The sequence below is a fragment of the Elephas maximus genome, chromosome 3 (genome assembly GCF_024166365.1).
Source record: "Elephas maximus indicus isolate mEleMax1 chromosome 3, mEleMax1 primary haplotype, whole genome shotgun sequence".
Taxonomy (NCBI): Eukaryota; Metazoa; Chordata; class Mammalia; order Proboscidea; family Elephantidae; genus Elephas; species Elephas maximus.
Genome location: NC_064821.1, coordinates 31427683 through 31447235, shown reverse-complemented (window position 1 = coordinate 31447235; position 19553 = coordinate 31427683). Strand labels below are relative to the sequence as shown.

Here is a 19553-nt window from a genome sequence, read left to right as displayed (position 1 = left end):
GGCTCCTACCCTTCGTCCCCTCCCGGAACCTCCAAACCCAGTTCCAGCCCGGCAATTCCACTCTTCCTTATGCTCAACATTCAACCAGGAAAGTCCCCAGACACCCCACATTTGTTTCTCAGGCAGAGCCCGCAGCACGGCAAGCCTGGCGCTAGTCATGACGGGATTTGTAGTTTCAGAGCTCACGGCGGTGTCGAGAAAAAGGAGGCTTTTGTGCACGTGTCTGTCAATCCCAGTTTCTGTTCAGTAGAGCCGGTTGCCGTGGGAATCTCAGCTGCTCTTTTAGGGAGACTTTTCCGACCCTCGGGGAGAAGTTTAGGGGCCAGGAGACTCTTGCCAACCATGAAAGGCACCAGTGCTCGGCGCAGAGATGTTTTATAAACGGAGCCGGGACTTATTTTGACGACGATGAAGTGGGCTTGGAGGAACCTGACCCCCTTCTCCAGCTGGGGCAAAAATCGACCTTGTGCACTCCTGAGACTCCCAAAATCCCTCAGGACAGGGCAAGTTTGCCCTTTGGTTTAGAGCACTGGTTGATTCTAGTGAATATTGACACAGTGTATACGGAAGGGCTGAATACAAAGGGCGGGAATGGGTAGGTGGTTAAACTACAATTTTAGTTACCTTTATTTTTAATTGTAAAAATATAGGTAACGCACCATTTAAAACCACAGTTCACTGCAGGCCAGGCAGTGCTAAATATGGATTATTTCTGATCGAGCAAATTTATTCTCACGCTAGTGTGACAAGTTGGGAAACGGACTAAGAGTGGCAGGAGGTAACTGGCAGGGCAAGGAGGGGAAATTGGGACACCTCAGGGTTTCTAGCTCTTCCCAGCTTCGCTGTGCCGTCAAGAGAGAGAAAATGTCCTTTTCTGTTCCCACATGGCAAGGAATCACAAAGATTCCTTTCTTTAAGACCCTGCCCCCCTTAATTTCCTGGGCTGTTCCAGGATCTATCCAACCTCAGGCAGGAAAAGGAACTAGACGTTCTGCTCCAGAGTTCATTATTTATTAGTTCATTTTATTTCAATTTTTAAAACTTTTTTTTCATGTTCTTGTAGAAATTGTCAAACAGTATAGGAAAATAACACGAAAGTGTCAGAGGCTTCCGCAGGAACCGCGCCCGTCTCAGGAACTCCCTTTTTGCGGCATTTTTTCCTTTGTCTCTAGGGTATAAATTTCACCACAGACTCAGTCCCTTCTTTCTTTATTCGCACGTAGTGTGTTTCTCTGAAGTACTCTCTGGATGGGGGAGGGAGGCACAGTTCAATTCTTAGAGGACGGTGTGGTGACAAAGGCTCAGTTGACCCAGGGCCTGGCCTAGGGGTATGTGGCTCCACCACACACTGCAAGTCTCCACACGCCACCGAACACCTGATTCCGGCAAAGAACTGTGGTCAGGCGGGTGTGGAAGAGGCTTGAGGTAACGAGGTGACGGGAGGAGCCACTGGCCAGAGAGGCCAAAAGACGCAGCAACTCTTCCGTCACGTGACCCAGCCTTGACGGGGTCTGGGCCTTCCGCCCCACTAGGCCACGTGCGACGAAGGCGCCCTCCGATTGGTTCTGCCGGGTCAGTTTGAACGGCGTACGGAGGCCGCGGCGGCTCATCTGTGGCCGCGTTTTTTTTTTTTTTTTAATTCTCTCTTTGGCTCTCTCCTTCCGCGCGAGTCTCGGGAGAAGCAGCAGCGAGAGGCCGCCGCCGCCGCCGACTGGGGCCCGGTAAGTGGGCTTCACTCAGAGCCCGACCCACTCGGCCTGGGCCTGCGCCGACCCCCGCCGGGCTCCAGGCCTGCGTCGCGCATGGCCCAGGCGTCGGGGCCGCGTCCGACCGGCGAAGGCCAGGGCCCCGGTTAGGCGGCATCTACGAGGCAGCGAGGATGGGTCCGCGGTGGGGAGACGGGAAACCCGGCCAGCCTTAGGGGGTGGGGCCGCGGAACCGGGCCGGATTGGGGTGCCGCGAGAATCCAGCCAGTGGGGCGACCTGGGTCGGGCTGGAGGGGATCTGATTGGGGGACGTTGCGAGGATCGGGTGTGTGTGGGGGGCTGTTTCGGCGGGGCTTTTCCGGGTCTGATTGGGGGAGGCCGCGTTGAAAAGTTGTGGGGGGGGGCCCTTGTTGGGCCCTAATAGGAAGGGGCAGGAGATTTTGGTCTAGAAAGATTTGCTAGGTCTGATTGCGGGGCATCTCTGGGATCCTTTGAGGGTTAGATGCTTCAGGGGTGTTCGGCCCAGCTTATTAAGGGATCGCATGAAGGGGGTTTCAGAATCGAAGTGGTGAAGGGTTTGGCCGAATTTGATTGGGGGAGGCAGCAGAGATCTGTCTGTAGGAGTCACTGCTGGCTGGGGGGAGGGAGAAGGCAAGAGGCTTGGCCAGACTTGATTGGGAAGGCTACAGGGACCTGTGTCGGGTGGGGGGCTTCGTCATGGGGTTGGTGAACTTGGCTGGGTCTCATCGGGATAGGTAACAAGGGTCTTCAGGAGACTGCTCTGGGCCCAATTAAGGGGTTTATCTGGATAGGGTCAGGGGCTAGGCCAGAAAGTGGGGTGTCTGGCGTTCAGCTGAGTTTGGAGGGCCGGATTAGGGAAAGCGGCAGGGACCAGGTCAATTGGAGCATCTTGGGAAGGAGCAACTGGGGAGGCTCAAGGACCAGATCAGGGCTGCAGGCGGCAGGGATGTGGAGCTTGAAGGCTGGATTTCTGGAAGAGTGGAGTCTTCAGGGACCGTGCCTACACCGGGGAGACCACAGGGGCCGGGGCGCTATCGCAGTCTGGGGCGTTGGGCCCTGAACTTGGAGGCTGCTAAATCCTTACCCAGCAGCTGTGAGGGAGGCAGAAATCTTGGGGCCCACAGCCGGGGGCAGCGGCATGGACCGCCATGGGATAAGGGCTCCACGCTGGGCACTATGAAGATCCGTCCGGCTCCGCCACCTCCAGTGATCCGCTTCCACACAGCCCTGCCCGGGCTCCCAAACCCACGACTACGCGGCCAAGGATGGCGCAGCTGGTGGGGACCCCGTACTTGGGCAGGTGTGGATCTATGGCCTCTGCCTGTTCGCCGAGGTCGCCTTTGTCTTGCGCCGCTGTGCGGGCTCATCTAGGGTCTCAGAGTAAGCCCAGGGAACCCTGCGCTGACCCCGGCTCCTACCCCCGCAGCCCGCCTTGAGCCATGGACTGGCAGCCGGACGAGCAGGGCCTGCAGCAGGTCTTGCAGTTGCTCAAAGACTCGCAGTCACCCAACACCGCCACACAGCGCATTGTCCAGGATGTATCCATCCTTCCTTCCTTCTGGGCCTGGGGAACTGGGGGCACACCTGCAGTCCCTGAAGGCGGGAAGGGGAGGGGCTGCCTCTCTGATCTCCAGACTGCTGTGGTGAGGAGCTGGCCTGAACAGAGAATTAGGGAGTTGACTTCCCTGGGACCCATTCCCAGAGCTGGAAGAATTATTATGAAAGATAATGAAAATACCTAATATTCAGCAACACTTGGTTAACTTAATTAAAGTAGGTACTGTTATTCTCTGCATTGCACAAAAGAGGAAATTGAGGCTTGGAGAGGCAAAATGACTTGTCCGAGGTGGCTGTGAGTGACTAGTGGGGCTAGGATGGGAAGTCCAGCCTTGTCAGATGCCAGAGTCCATTTGTTTAACTGTCATGCAGAGTCCAGGGAAGTGGGAAGGGTGCCTTCAGTGGGAACTCAGGTTTAGGCTTTATGGTTTACATTTAATTTTTAAGTTAGTTATTAGCATTTAAAATATTAGAAAGTTTCACTTGAGAATTTAGGTTCACATCTCTTTAAAATGCAGGGAACATTCGGAAGGTAGTGAGTGTTGAGTAGCAGTGGCCACCTTCAGATGGAGCAGGGTCCCTAACTTTCCTGCTCTGGTTGGGTCTTCAGGAGGGAGGGATTGGGAAGTTCAGGCATCCCCTCCTTGTATGAATTTGACTTGCCTGAGATGCTCTGTATTGCCTTGGGCACGGAGGTCAACAAGTGGGGTCCCAGTAATGGGCTGCTTAATCTCAATGGTTGGGGGCACTGTCAGCTGCCTCACTGCACCAGGGCGATGGTGAGGGGCCCCTGCCTGGATAAGGCCCATGTCTCCCAAGTCCCTTAACAGCCTGGCAGAAACTCAAACAACTGAACCAGTTTCCTGACTTCAACAACTATCTGATCTTCGTCTTGACCAGACTCAAGTCGGAAGGTACACCCTCTGTGCCCCTCCATGTGGCCTGGACCCTGCTTTTTTCCCTGTGGTCCCCTGAGCCCCAGCCCTCTTCCCCCAGATGAGCCAACTCGCTCTCTCAGTGGCCTCATCCTCAAGAACAATGTGAAGGCCCATTACCAGAGCTTCCCACCACCTGTGGCTGACTTCATCAAACAGGAGTGTCTCAATAACATCGGTGATGCCTCCTCACTCATCCGAGCTACCATTGGTGAGAGTGGCAGCTGGCCTGGGGGTAGTGGGGTGGGACACATTGAGCTCTCACTCCATGCCTAGAAGCTTCTAAACATGTTATATATTGATTCACTGATTGCTCCCATCCCCCAGTATAGTACTACTATTACTGTTGTCATTTCACAGGCAAGGAAACTGAGGTACAGTGACATTAAAGGACTTGCCTGATGAGTGGCAGAGCTCAGAAGCAACCCAGGCAGTGTAGGTCCAGAGTCCACACCTGAAATAGCCATTCTTCCTTCTGAGGCACTCATTCAGTGTACAGCTCAGTGCTGAGGGTATAGCAGTTTAACTATGCAGGCTCCCTGCCCTCATGGATCGTGCAGTCCCGAGTCCAGAGTTAACTATGAACTAGTTCTCACAAATAACTATTTAGATTAAAAGTGAGTTAGGTTCACTTTAGAGCATATCTCACTTAGGGAGGCTGCCTGAGGAAGATATAGGAAGGATGAAAGGAGTTAGCTAAAATAATTTTACTTCAGGAGTTTGTCCTATTTATAAATGCTAGCACATTACTTATTATGAGTTTTTTCTTGAATGATGTATCCTTTTTAAACTTTAGTCAACTTTAAAAAATTTCTTTTAACAGGAAATTATAAATTAATTTGTAAGGCAAATTGTAAATAAAATAAGAGTGAATTAAATTTTTAAAATGAAAAACCAGATTTGGTTGCCCTAAAAGGAAGGAAACCTAAAAAAAAAAAGATGGATTATACATAGATGAAGGAGCCTTGGTGGCACAGATGGTTAAACGTTCTGCTAGATGAAAGATTGGTGTTCTGTACCCACCCAGTGGCTCCATGGGAGAAAGACCTGGTGATCTGCTTTCATAAAGATTACAGCCAAGAAAACCCTGTGGGGCAGTTCTGTGTCACATGGGGTCACTGTGAGTTGAAGTTGACTTGATAGCACCCAACAATAGCACAGAAAGAGGGCATTAAATTTGAGGTGGACACTGGGGCCTGACAAAAGCACTGACCTTGGGGACTGCTGCCTCTGTTCAAAGTGATCTGTTATAGACACTGCGCTCGTTCTGCCATGCTGTGTACTAATGATTTGGATCAAGTCGTTGAAGCCACTCACAGTCCTTGGAGGCAGGGGCTCATTATCGCCATTGAGGGCTGAGAGCGCAGAGGTTAGGTCATGTGTCCAAAGGCACACAGACAGGATCGGGGCTGGGACTGCACCTTGGGCTGCTGTCCACGTCCTCACAGTCTACCTGCCGCAGGGAACACCTTTTCTTGATGTGTGAATCAGTGTTGATAGTGGCACCTTCCACCCTTGGAAAACACTGCCCTCTCTTGACTTTAAATAAAAATAATTTAAGCCATATTTAGATCCTGCCAGACTGCTCCACTGCCCTCAGGCTTCCAAATGCCTACTGCATATTTTGCTTGGATTTCTAATAGGCTGTACAAGCCTTCCCCATGGCCACAAGGCCCTGCCCAGTCTATCCCTGTCACCTCCCTGTCCTGTCTCCTCTCACTTTCCCCTTTGCCCTCTCCACACATTCCCACTGGTCTTGCTGATCTGAGCACACCAGGCCAGCTCTTGCCCCAGGGCCTTTGCACATGCTGTTCATTCTGCTTGAGATGCTTTTTCCAGGAACCTGGATGGCTTCTACCTCACCCCCGCTTGGTCTTTGCTCAGGTTTCAAGATGTCTCCTCAGTGAGGCCTGCTCTGGTCACCCAGTTTAAAGGCACTTTCAGGCCACCTTTTCTCCTTAACCCTCATTATCTAGCCTCCTAGATCTTGTTATTATCTTTTTGCCACGTGGTCTTCCTCAGTAGACAGTCAGCTCCCAAGGGTGGTGGTGGGGATTTTGTGTTTTGTTCTGTGCTATATCCCAGGTCTAGAAAGGAGCTGGCCCACAGTAAGGCTCTGAGGATGTTTGCTGGGTCAATGAGTACTACTCGTATCTACCTCAGGAGGGGTGCTCAAGGCCTACGTGGGGTAGTGTACAGGGGAAGCGTGTGTGTTGTGGAGAGAGATGAGTGAGTGACGGGGAGGGCTGGGGACCAGCAAGCTCATGCCCAGCCTGAGGTAGCATCCTTTCCTGGCTGCCCCAGGCATTCTTATCACCACCATCGCTTCCAAGGGTGAGCTTCAGATGTGGCCCGAGCTGCTGCCCCAGCTGTGCAACCTGCTCAACTCAGAGGATTACAACACCTGTGAGGTAGGTGACAAACTGCAGCCTGCCCAAACAGTTGCAAGACAGGGGACCATGACCCGTGCCCGTCTCCCCTCCCCTCTCTACACAGGGAGCCTTTGGAGCCCTCCAGAAGATCTGCGAAGACTCATCTGAGCTTCTGGACAGCGACGCCCTCAACAGGCCCCTCAACATCATGATCCCCAAGTTCCTGCAGTTCTTCAAGCACTGCAGCCCCAAGATCCGGTGGGTGGAGCTCCCCGGGGTATCAGGGCCTGGAGCCTGTGGGTGAGTTCAGAGGTGACCATGTGCCCACTTTTGCCAGGTCCCATGCCATCGCCTGTGTGAACCAGTTCATCATGGACCGGGCCCAGGCTCTGATGGACAACATTGACACCTTCATCGAGGTGGGCAGCTGGGCTGCGTGTGGGCAGAACAAGGGTCCCAGGCCCCACCACAGCTGACCTCGCTCTTCCCCACCAGCACCTGTTTGCCTTGGCCGTGGATGATGACCCCGAGGTGCGGAAGAATGTGTGCCGTGCTCTGGTGATGCTGTTGGAAGTGCGGATCGACAGGCTCATCCCTCACATGCACAGCATAATCCAGGTGTGCATGGCCAAGACCAGCCTGGCCGGGCAGGTTGTAGGGTCAGGGAGGCTCCCACCTTGCCAGGCCGGGCCTCAGCCTCTCCCCCCTACCCCAGTACATGCTGCAGAGGACCCAGGATCACGACGAGAATGTGGCCCTCGAGGCTTGCGAGTTTTGGCTGACGCTGGCCGAGCAGCCCATCTGCAAGGAAGTCCTGGCCTCCCATCTAGTCCAGTGAGTGCCATTCCTGCCCTCTGTTGCCACCTCGGCCTTGTTCTCTGTTTTAATTTACTTTCTATCCCTGTGGAAACTCTGGTGGCATAGTGGTTAAGAGCTACGGCTGCTAACCGAAAGGTCAGCAGTTTGAATCTACCAGGTGCTCCTTGGAAACCGTGTGGGGCAGTTCTACTCTGCCCCATAGGGTTGCTATGAGTCGGAATCGACTCAACAGCAACGGATTTGGTTTTCCATCTCTCTGTATAGTTATTTTGCAAGTGATGAGGTTTTAGCTTTAACAATTAAAAAGTCGGTAATTTATAGACTAAGGAGCCCTGATGGCACAGTGGTTAAAGCACTCAGCTGCTAACTGAAAAGTTGGTGGTTCAAACCTACCTGACGCTCTGCAGAAGAAAGATGTGGCAGTCTGCTTCTGTGAAGAGTACAGCCTTAGAAATCCTATGGGTCAGTGCTACTCTGTCTTACAGGATCACTGTGAGTCAGAATTGACGGCAATGGGTTTGTTCTGGTTCTTTAATTTATAGGCTGAAGTAATTGAAAAATCAGTAGAGGCTTCAGGCATAGCTGAATCGAGGTGCTCAAAGGATGTTAAAGATATCTGTTTATTCTTAGATCCGTTTCCTTTACATTGACCCTCTTGCATCTTTCCAGTTTAGGAATCTCAATGTAGAGAAATTCTTGACCAATATCTCCAGCAAAAGTCCTAGGGCTGACTCCTCTTGACCAGCTTGGATGCCATACCTATCCCTAAATCAATAATAACAGGCAGGAGGTGTACTTGGGGCTAGGTGGGCGACTCCCAGGAAGTGATGAGAAACCTGTGCAGAGCATTACATGAAGGCTCGAATCAACGTTTCTGACCCCAAGGTACATGGGTTCCACTGAGAGGGGCCAGCTGCTCTGCCTGTTAACTCCCCCATCCCAGGGAAGTGCCAGTGCCTGCGTGGCATGTCATTGCTTTACAGAGTGTTCAGGACTGGGTAGTGCTCCGAACTTGTCGGTGTATTCAGAGATTGGGAATTCACTGATGAGCCACATCTGGGTTAAGAGTGGAGCCAGGAGTGGTGTCAGCTCTGTCAGATAACAGTGGCTGAGAATGGGTCAGGATAGTTCCCCAAAGGAAAAAGAATGTCTGCAGAGCAAGCAGAATCGACATGCTCAAGACAGTCCGCCCCTTGGCTCCTTGATGTGCCCATTGTCACATCTGACCCTTTCTCTGGGGTCCCTGCCTCCTGGTTCACAGCTTCCCTCCCAATAGGTTGATCCCTATCCTTGTAAATGGGATGAAGTACTCAGAAATTGACATCATTCTGCTGAAGGTCAGTCAGGGCTAATTGCTGGGCATGGGTGGGCAAGGGCTAGGACACTGGGGCGTGGGCCCTGGTGGTACTTAGTGATATCGCCCGACCCCACAGGGGGATGTGGAGGAGGATGAGGCAGTCCCTGACAGCGAGCAGGACATCAAGCCACGCTTCCACAAGTCACGCACAGTGACGCTGCCCCATGAGGCTGAGCGACCAGATGGATCTGAGGACGCCGAGGATGACGATGATGACGATGCTTTGTCTGACTGGAATCTGAGTGCGTGGCTGGCCTGGGGAGGGAGGTCGGTCCTAGGCTCCTTCCTGGGAGGCGATTGAGAACTTACTCAGGCTAGATCGGGAAAATTCTAATCATGACCGAGGCCTGGGGGCACAGTCGAGGAGGGTCAGTTGCCCTGAGGCTCCCCCTCCAATTTCTCCCTGCCCCAGGGAAGTGCTCAGCGGCTGCGCTAGACGTCCTCGCCAATGTTTTCCGGGAGGAACTGCTGCCCCACCTACTCCCCCTGCTCAAGGGCCTTCTCTTCCATCCCGAGTGGGTGGTCAAGGAGTCGGGCATCCTGGTGCTGGGCGCCATCGCTGAGGGTGAGTGCCTGCCTGCCTGTACCCAGGGAGGTGCCCACCTGGCCCGTCTACCTGACTTAAACTCCTATGCAGGCGTGGGATTGTCTGAGGGATGCAGCCGTGTGCCTTTTGGGGTGCCATCCCTGAGTTCCATCCAAAGAGCTACTCAGCCCCTGCCAAACAGCTCTTGTATCTAAACCTTTCCCTTAGGCTATGGGCCTTGAAAGGAACCCAGAAACCCCAAATGCCAGCCCTGTTAACTTGCAGACAGGCAATCTTCTTATGTTGAAAGTACAGTTACAGCCACAGTTGAAACAACAGGCCCCTCTGCAGTGCCTGCTCTGGGGCAGGCGGGGCTTGTTCCCGGTGCTCACACAGGTGCCTTCACTCAGTCCTCACCACACCTGACATCAGTGGGGTAACTGAGGTGCAGAGAGATTTATGTCACTTTCCCACAATCACCCAGCTTGGCTGTGGTGGAGCTGGGCCTGCTGTCACACGTGGGGCCAGGATCAGGGGTACACAGTGGTGGTGTTCCCTCAAACTTGACATAGTGAAGGTTTCCAGGCCCATTTTGACCCACTGGGGAAATAAAAGTTGAATTACTATGAATCTGTAGGCGCTCTGGTGGTGCACTGGTTAAGCGTCCAGCTGCTAACCGAAAGCATGGTAGTTCAAACCCACCAGCCCGCTCCACAGGAGAAAGATGTGGCGGTCTGCCCCCATGAAGATCACAGCCCTGGAAACTCTATGGGGCAGTTCTGCCCTGTCCTATAGGGTCACTACGAGTTTGAATCAACCCGATGCCAGTGGGTTTTGGTTTTCATGAATCGTTACAGGTGTCACATGTGACCACTTAAGCAACCAGAGTTCTCAACCTGGAGAGCCGTTTCCAACTGTCTGAGGAAATGTTTTTTTGTATAATGTGTGATTAAGGCAGCTGATGTTAATAGGATGTATAATGTATTACACAGAGCACGTGCATGTATTGATAGAGTATATTACGTGTTTCAGGTGTTAATGACTCATAGTGACCCTAAAGGGCAGAGTAGAACTGTTCCCATTGGGTTTGGGATTTTTTTTTAGGGGTATATGTTAATGGAAAAAGATCTGGAAGAATTAACCCCAAACTGGTACAAAATAGATCTTATGACTTGGCTTATGGGGAATACATGCTTATCCGTGCTCTTTTTTATGTTGAGAGAAAAACGTGTACATAGTTTTAAAAAAAAAAAACCACGCACACGTATCTGCAGGAAAGTTTTAATTTAAAAGTACTTGCCGTCCATCTGGGCCCTGTTGCCCCACAGAACTGCTCGCTGTACACAGCCTGACAGTGTTTGAATGAATGAGTGACCAGATAGGTAACACCATTCTCATGATGAGATGTATCTGGCAGAGTGAAAAAGTCTCAGTCTGATGCAATTTCCACTCCTGACCTTGCCTTTCACTGGCTATGTGACTGGGTGAGTTATTTAACTTCTGAGCCTCAGTTTCCCCATCTGTCAAATGGGGCTGGTCCTCTCCATGGAAGGGTGGGTGTAGTGGAGCTCAGGCCAGGGCCTTAGCTGGGCTCAGGCTTGCAGCTGTTCCCTGGCCCAACTGCCTCCTCCTGTCTGCCGGCCCTTGCAGGTTGCATGCAGGGCATGGTGCCCTACCTGCCTGAGCTGATCCCACACCTGATCCAGTGCTTGTCAGACAAGAAGGCCCTGGTCCGCTCCATCGCCTGCTGGACGCTAAGCCGCTATGCCCACTGGGTGGTCAGCCAGCCGCCTGACATGCACCTCAAGCCCCTGATGACTGAGCTACTCAAACGCATCTTGGATGGCAACAAGAGGGTACAAGAGGCAGCCTGCAGGTGACCCTCGATCCCTGGCCCCATAGCCCTGTCCCTTCCCCACTGGCTGCCCTTTGGAAAGTGATGACACCTGTGATCCTTGATATCATGCTGATTCTCTTGTATTCGTACTGACTGATCCCAAGTGTAGCCTCCCCTGACTTTGCACTTGGCCCAGCTTGGCCCGCTGCTGGTTGCTGAGGCCCTGTCCTGCCATCCCTCCACCAGTGCCTTCGCCACCCTGGAGGAAGAGGCCTGCACGGAGCTGGTGCCCTACCTCAGCTATATCCTGGACACTCTCGTCTTCGCCTTTGGCAAGTACCAGCACAAGAACCTGCTTATCCTCTACGATGCCATCGGCACCCTGGCTGACTCTGTGGGCCATCACCTCAACCAGCCGGTGAGACCCCATAGCGGCTCCTTCTTCCTGATTCCCGGGCCCCTCGGCAACCAGTGACCTGGCGGCGACTCCGTGTCACACGCCAGGGACGTGGCCATGACCTCGCCAAGCAGACAGACAGACCCGGCCCCCGCCCTCGCCCTGCTCACAGTCTAGTGGGGGAGACAGACAGTTACGAGACAGTGTGGTAAGTGCTGTGTCGGGGGAAGCTCAGGGCCTGTGGGAACCAGGAGGCGCTGACCCAGGCTCTGAGAGGGGTGGGGTGGGGAGGGGGTGCGGGTGGCACTGGTGAGAAGGCACCAAGAAAGGCCTGGAGGTCTGGCTGGCTGGTGAGGCCTTACAGGGCCCCATGAACCATGCTGAGGAGTCCAGACTTCATTTCCTGGGTAATGGGTACCTCTGAGTCATGGAGCCCTGCTGGCTCTCAGCTTACTACCCGACCCAGGGGGCCCCAAATTCTTGCTTCTTCTCCAGGAATACATCCAGAAGCTGATGCCCCCACTGATCCAGAAGTGGAACGAGCTCAAGGATGAAGACAAGGATCTGTTCCCGCTGCTGGAGGTAGCTGGGGTCCAGGCCCACTTGCACAGCCCTGGCCCAGCCTGGCCCTCCTGGCCCTCACCTCTCCTACCTTCCTCCCCACCAGTGCCTGTCATCTGTGGCCACTGCTCTCCAGAGTGGCTTCCTGCCCTACTGTGAGCCTGTCTACCAGCGCTGTGTCACCCTAGTGCAGAAGACACTGGCCCAGGCCATGGTGAGCACCACCCCAACCCCCGCCCCTGCGACCATTTTCTCTGCTGCTCTCTTGGCCCCAGACCCCTGCCCTCAACCTTCTCCCCGACTCCCATCTTGGCCCAGATGTACAACCAGCACCCCGAGCAGTATGAGGCCCCTGACAAGGACTTCATGATCGTGGCACTGGATCTGCTCAGCGGACTGGCCGAGGGCTTGGGTGGCCATGTGGAGCAGCTGGTAGCCCGCAGCAACGTCATGACACTGCTGTTCCAGTGCATGCAGGTCAGTGGACGTGCCTTGCAGGCCTGCACCCCACTTTCCAGCAGTCCCCAGGGCGTTTAGCTGGACAGTGATGACCCTCAGTAGCCTGTGTTGGCCATCCTGAGGGAGATCAGGGTGCTGATTGTGCCCAACGGACCCCAGGGAAGAGGTACCCTTAAGAAAACCTTCTGATTATTTTTCAAAAATGATTTAAAACATGAATAAAATCTCCCCGATAGTGTCGGGCTGAGCAGCAATGACAGCTCCCCTAGAGCAGTACTCTGAGCAGAGCACTCTCCGTTTACGTTCCCACTGAGTCCTGGAGGGGGACCGGCATCCCCAGTTTACTAGATAGGTTAAAGAGATAACCCTGAGCCTGGCAGGGTCAGGTAGGCACTGTGGACTGTGCGTTCTTAAGGCCCTAGACTGAGAGATGAGTTGAGACCCTGGCTGGTGAATGGCGGTGGGAGGTGGAGATGGGGGTGGAGGGGTCCGCGATGCTGACCCTGCTCTAACCCTCAGGACTCTATGCCTGAGGTCCGGCAGAGCTCCTTTGCCCTCCTGGGTGACCTCACCAAAGCCTGCTTCATCCACGTCAAGCCCTGCATCGGTATGACCCCTGTCTTGTCCTTGACCCATGACCCCAACCCCTGCCTCAAGTGATGGAGAAATGACCTGGGAGGACCATGACCGAACTGGGATGTATTCGTACTGTCTGATGGGGCCTGCCTGGCCAAGGTTCGGGAGCTCACCCCAGCTGACCTGCCGTTCAGCACCCTCCCTTTCCCCCACCAGCTGAGTTCATGCCTATCCTGGGCACCAACCTGAACCCTGAGTTCATCTCGGTCTGCAACAATGCCACCTGGGCCATTGGTGAGATCTGCATGCAGATGGGTGAGTGAACCTCCCGGTCGGCTTGTTCCCAGCCTGGGGGCGGGAGTCTGACTCTGACTGACAGGTCTCCTCAAGACCAGCCCGGTGCTCTTTGATTAAGGCTCCAGGTAGCAGGGGCAAGAGGACACCTTTGACTGTTTTCCTCAGGGGTGAGGCCAAAACACAGGAATGGAGAACTGTTCTGATTTAACTGCCACCCCCGGGGCGATGATACAGTTGGTAGAAAGGCCCATTGGGATTGGTTGGGAGATCTTGATTACTTTTTTCCATGGGAGATCTGGGGGTGTGGTTTCACCATGGTGTCCAGTGGTGATTGCAGGGAAGCTTCTTGTGTTTGGAGGGCCTGGGTTTGTCTCTGGCTGGCCATGGGTCTTGGCTGGGGCCAGCTGGTGGGCCAGTCTCTGGTTGGAACCAGGGTTAATTGAATGAGGTGGGACCGAGGCGGGTGGGGCAATACCTGATTGGCCTACAGTGGGTAGAGGGGCTGGGTGGGGCTCTGATTGGCCGTCTCCCAGGGGCAGAGATGCAGCCCTATGTGCAGATGGTCCTCAACAACCTGGTGGAGATCATTAACCGGCCCAACACACCCAAGACGCTGCTGGAAAATACAGGTGGGTGCTAGGTCTGGGCTGCTGGGGCCACCCCAGAGTGCCCACCCTCTTGTCTACGTTGCAGAGGTGGGGTTCTGGGCTGGGAAGGAGCGTCGAGAAAAGAGACCTTGGGAAAGAACCAGGGAGGGTATCTGTGTGAACCTGAAGGGGGAGGAGCCTAAGAAGGGATATTGCCCTAGGGGGAGAACCTGGCTGGGCCATGCTGGGGCCCAGGTTGGCTGGCAGATGCCATTCCCTTGGGGTCCGTGGGACGGGGCTTGGTGCCTCGTGCCAGAGGTCCTGCCACGTACCGTCCCGGGGCCGCTCGGGGTTTCAGGTCGCCTGACGAGTTCCTCTGCCATTCCAGCCATCACCATTGGCCGCCTGGGCTACGTGTGCCCCCAGGAGGTGGCACCCATGCTGCAGCAATTCATCCGGCCTTGGTGCGTGTCCACCTTTGTGGGTGCCTGCTGTATGGAGGGCTGGGCACTGGTGGGTGGGACAGGCCCAGCCAGTCCCCTCCCTTGCACTTGCCCCAGCCTGCCTGCTCACTGACTCCCTGTCCCCTTCCCTATAGATGCTCCTCCAGCCCCACCTACTGACACACCACTGCTCACCTTCCCCATAGGTGCACATCCCTCAGGAACATCAGGGACAACGAGGAGAAGGACTCTGCCTTCCGAGGCATCTGCATGATGATAGGCGTCAACCCTGGGGGTGTTGTGCAGGTTGGGGCAGCTGGGCATGGAGGGAAGGCACTGGGGCTGGTTTTGGGGGGCCCCTCACACAGGACCCTTTACTTTTCAGGATTTTATTTTCTTCTGTGATGCTGTAGCCTCCTGGGTGAGCCCAAAGGATGACCTTCGGGACATGTTTTATAAGGTGAGGCCCAGAAGGGGGCAGGAGGAAACTCTCTAAGAGAGGCCGGGCCGCCCGCTCTAGGGTCCGCTTTGGCACCCCTCATCCCATGGTGCCCCTCACCTGTCCCTCACACAGATTCTCCACGGCTTCAAAGATCAAGTCGGGGAGGAGAACTGGCAACAGTTCTCGGAGCAGTTCCCACCGCTGCTCAAGGAGCGTCTGGCTGCCTTCTACGGGGTCTAGACAGGCATCGGGACTGTCAGGTGAGGCCACTGGCAGGGGGCAGTGCTATATTGAGCGGACCGAACAGACAGCCCTAACCCCCCTCCTTCCCTGCAGGTTTCTGTCTGCGTTGTCATCAGAGGGATTGCCAGGAGCGCGCTGCGTCCAGAAGTCACCGTGCCCTGGTTGAGGGGGGTTAGGGAGGAGGAAGTGGGACCCAAATCCAGACGCCTACCCCGTCCGTCTACCTGCCGCACCAGGCCTGTCTGGCCGGGGGGCGGGCAGGTGGGTGGGGCCTCCACACTCATCCTACAAACAGGGGGAGGGGGGTGGGAGTTTTTGGTGGGCAAGGGCCCCTTCACTCTAATCGTCTCAGGCAGCCCTCTTGGGCCAGCCATGTGGGAGGGAAGGCTCAGCACACCGACCTTAATCTGGTTTAAGATGATGAAACGGGGAAGCAGGTGGAGAGGGGGTCCTTGTAGAGACTCATACAATCACACGCACATACGTGGTCATACACGTGTGGGCACTACAGCCATCAAGGCTCGGCCAGCCACGCCACCGTTACCCCGACTGCATGGAGACAGTAGAATTAGTGAACCCGTAAGGCCTTCCGTGTAACCTTCCTCTAGAGTTTAAGAAGCTTCTGCTGTTTTGCCAGAATTGGCAGTGATAGGGGAGGGCTGGGTGGGTTGTGGGGCCTCAGCTGGGACCCCGGGGTGGGGGAAGAAGACAGCCATCTTGGGGCCACCTAGTCAGCACGTGCACGCTTGGGACCTGCTCAGCAAACTTCCTGCCAGCTTGTGGCAGCCTCAGCCAATATCTTCGTCCTTGTGCTGTCCCAGCCAGCAGAGTGGGGTGGCTGGAAGGGCTGGCCAGAGGTGGCTGTGTCTCCCGCCCCTGTGCTCCAGCAACTTCTGAAAGTAGTGGGCTGGGACCTTTTCCCAAAGAGAGCAAGCCGGGTACAGCCGGATCTACCGGCCCCCTCCATCTCTCTGTAAAGCAGCTCTAAGAGCAGTTTCTCCGCACTTCTGACAGCCCACTTCTCAAGTTCCAGGCCTGAGTTTTAATACAAGGGCCGGAGCAGGAGCATTCAATTGACGGTTATAGAGGATGAAGGTGTCGGCTCTGTCAGCAAGAAGGAAACTGAGGGCCTGGGAGGGAAAGAGTGGTACACCCATTGCCCTCCACTTTGTCCCCCTGGAACTTCCTGCTCATCACAGCCAGCCTGCTGCTCCCAGTGGGCCCAGAGACTCCGTTAGTTTGGGGTCAGTGGTTCTAGGGAACTGGGGTTTTGTTGGGTCAAGGTGGGAGGGGATATATTAGAGAGGGAGAGAGTATGGTTCCTTCCAGGCTTGACTTGGCTGGGAAACCGGGCTAACAACCCCTTAACTTTGTTTCTTTTTTCTCCTTTCCTGCTTTCTATTCCTTTGGGGGCCTCTTGTGGTTTGGGGTTTGACTGGATTCCTGTACCCTGGAACCTGCTCCATCCATTCATCTGACACCCTGCACCAACCCCCATCCTAGCCCTGTGTTCTTTAAGACGGTTAGGCCCTGCCTCTATTCCAAGGTCCACTAAGTGCACATTCCATCAACTCAGCTTTTTGTTTTGTTTTTTTCCCTATAAAACTCGAGCAGGTCTCTGGAAGCCATTTGTAAAGAAAAAAATGTTTTGATACCATTTAATTTTCTGGTAATTGTAGTTCTGTGGAGCATTGTCCACTGGGTCTTGGAGTGTGCAGATGGATTGGCTGTCTGATGGGATCGGTAACCACCTCTTCATCCAGGATGGGGGGGGTCCAGCCATCTTCAGGGAAGGGGAGAGCCTGGTTCTGGTTTTCCTTTTAAGAAAACTATTTAATTTTAAGTTTTATTTTTGGTTGGTTTTTGCACAACGAAGTTTCAGCTTCTCAACCTTCTCCCCTGCCCAGGGCTGTGGACCCAGACTGGCCTTGATCCGCAGCCCCTCTCGCCACATTTCCCGTATCCCTCCCTTTCATCCCTTCCCCCTGTGGGCTGCCAGGTCTGTCCATTACCGTGCTGTGCTGGGGATTGGCGCCCGAGGTGGCGTGAGATTCCACTTGTGTAGAACTTTGTTGAGTAAAGATCAGTTTCTTGTGAAACCTTTAATCTCCATCTGGTCTCCTGTGTCCTTGACTTTGGTAGTGGGGAAAAGAGCTGTGGAGGGGGACCTGGGAAGCTTTAGAAATAGAGATGCATAGAACTTGGATCAGGGAAATAGCTGGAGAGCGTTTGATGTAAGCAGACATTAACCAGGCGCGTTGCTTGGGACCCCAAGCCTCTCAGTTTTCTTCCCTGTAAAATGAGAAGGCGAATGAGATAGCTGGAAGATTAAATGTCATAACATTCTTGAAATGAAAGGGGCAAGGCCTTGCAGTATTGTCTTCAGCTGGGTGCACAACTGACCCACTGGGCAGGTTAGAAATGTTTGTATAAGGCTCAGCTTAGAACAGGTCTGTGGGAGACATCATTGTGACAGTTACTGAGACAAATGGAAATAGCTCCAACTCTGGACACATTTTAAGATCTCTCCTGAAGTACAGTGCTGTCAGTGATAGGATAATATTCATACGCTTGCAAGGAAGACAAGTTAATGTGACTATTACTCAAATTTATGTGCCAACCCCTAATGCCAAAGATGAATAAATTGAAGTTTTTTTTTTTTTTTTTTTTTTACCAATTTCTGCAGTTGGAAATTGATCAAACATGCAATCAAGATGCATTGATAATAACTGGTGATAGGAATGCGAAAGTTGGAAACAAGGATCAGTAGTTGGAAAATATGGCCTTGGTGATAGAAACAATGCTGGAGATTGCATGAGAGAATTTTGCAAGACCCAACAGCTATTTATTGGAACTACCTTTTTTCAACAACATTAATATGACTATACACGTGTCCCTTGCCAGATGGAATAAACAGGAATCAGATTGACTACATCTGTGGAAAAAGATAATGAAGATGCTCAATATCAGTCAGAACAGGGCCAGGGGCTGTTCTGTGAAAGTAAAACAGCTGAAAAGATTTCAAAGGGTGGCTCAAGAAGACAGAGTGTCACAATGAAATGTGCAAAGACCTGAGTAACAAAACCAAGAGGGAAGAACATGCTCAGCATTTCTCAGGCTGAAAGAACTGAAGAAATATTCAAGCCTCAAGTGCAATATTGAAGGATTCTGTGGGCAAAAGGAAACCGTGGTGGCATAGTGGTTAAGTGCTATGTCTGCTAACCAAAGGGTTGGCAGTTCGAATCCGCCAGGCGCTACTTGGATACTCTATGGGGCAGTTCTACTCTGTCCTATAGGGTCGCTATGAGTCGGAAGCAACTTGACGGGACTGGGTTTTTGTTTTTGTTTTTTTTTTAACGGGCAAAATTTTGAGTGATGCAGGAAGCATCAAAAGAAGATGGAAGAAATAGAGCCACTGTACCAAAAAGAATTGGCTGACATTCAGCCATTTCAGGAGGTAGCATATGACCAAGAACTGATAGTATTGAAAAAGTCCAAGCTGCGCTGATGGCACTGGCAAAAAACAAGGCTGCAGGAATTGATGGAATACCAAATGAGATGTTTCAACAAACATTCTGCATGGGAAGCACTCACTCATCTATGCCAAGTAATTTGGAAGACAGCTACCTGGCCAACTGACTGGCAGATACTCATATTTGTGCCTATTTCAAAGAAAGGTGATCTAACAGAATGCAGAGGTTATCAAAAAATATTAATATCACACACAAGTAAAATGTTGCTGAAGATAATTAAAAAGTCGTTGCAGCAGTGCATTGACAGGGAACTGCCAGAAATTCAAGCCGGATTCAGAAGAGGATGTAGAATGAGGGATGTCGTTGCTGATGTCAGATGGATCTTGGCTGAAAGCAGAGAATACCAGAAAGATGTTTACCTCTGTTTTATTGGCTATGCAAAGGTATTCGACTATGTGGGTCATAACAAATTATGGATAACATTGGGAGGAATGGGAATTCTGGAGCACTTTAATTGTGTTCATAAGGAACCTGTACATAGACAAAGAGGCAGTCATTCCAAAAGAACGAGGGAATGCCACATGGTTTAAACTCAGGAAAGTTGTGCGTTAGGGTTGTATCCTTTCACCATACTTATTCAATCTGTATGCAGAGTAAACTGAGAAGCTGGAGTTTATCAAGAAGGACATGGTGTCAGGATTGGGGAAAACTCATTAACAACCCATGATATGCAGATGACACAGCCTTGATTGCTGAAAGTGAAGAGGACTTGAGGCACTTACTGATTAAACTCAAAGACTACAGCATTCAGTGTGGATTACACTCCAACATACAACAAAAATCCTCACAGCTGAACCAATAAGCAACATTGTGATAAAAACAGAATATTGAAGTTGTTGAGGATTTTATTTTACTTGGATCCACAATCAACACCCATGGAAGCAG

At 52.7% G+C, this 19553-nt stretch overlaps 1 protein-coding gene and 2 non-coding genes across 5 annotated transcripts; all 3 read left to right on the top strand.

Moving 5' to 3' along the window:
• Window positions 1-1604: 1604 nt before the first annotated feature.
• Window positions 1605-17910, top strand: TNPO2 (transportin 2). 3 transcript variants are annotated; one of them, XM_049877037.1, is made up of 25 exons: window positions 1605-1721; window positions 3154-3265; window positions 4123-4198; window positions 4281-4430; window positions 6524-6630; window positions 6716-6849; window positions 6929-7010; window positions 7087-7209; window positions 7307-7425; window positions 8687-8747; window positions 8844-9009; window positions 9180-9332; window positions 10944-11169; window positions 11377-11548; window positions 12023-12109; window positions 12195-12302; window positions 12407-12565; window positions 13067-13154; window positions 13340-13438; window positions 13954-14049; window positions 14366-14471; window positions 14657-14756; window positions 14836-14910; window positions 15025-15152; window positions 15229-15317. In XM_049877037.1, the coding sequence occupies exons 2-24, from the start codon at window positions 3167-3169 to the stop codon at window positions 15130-15132; spliced, it is 2694 nt and encodes an 897-aa protein (XP_049732994.1). In that variant the 5' UTR covers window positions 1605-1721; window positions 3154-3166; the 3' UTR covers window positions 15133-15152; window positions 15229-15317. The 3 variants fall into 3 exon arrangements, with proteins under 3 accessions (XP_049732994.1, XP_049732993.1, XP_049732992.1); XM_049877036.1 differs by lacking the exons at window positions 1605-1721; window positions 15229-15317 and adding an exon at window positions 17822-17910 and having other exon boundaries at window positions 3148-3265; window positions 14396-14471; XM_049877035.1 differs by lacking the exon at window positions 1605-1721 and having other exon boundaries at window positions 3148-3265; window positions 14396-14471.
• Window positions 11224-11292, top strand: LOC126074172 (small nucleolar RNA SNORD41). The gene has a single exon (XR_007516974.1). It is a non-coding gene; the product is annotated as a small nucleolar RNA SNORD41 (small nucleolar RNA).
• LOC126074182 (small nucleolar RNA ZL2) lies at window positions 13196-13270 on the top strand. The gene has a single exon (XR_007516984.1). It is a non-coding gene; the product is annotated as a small nucleolar RNA ZL2 (small nucleolar RNA).
• Window positions 17911-19553: the final 1643 nt, after the last annotated feature.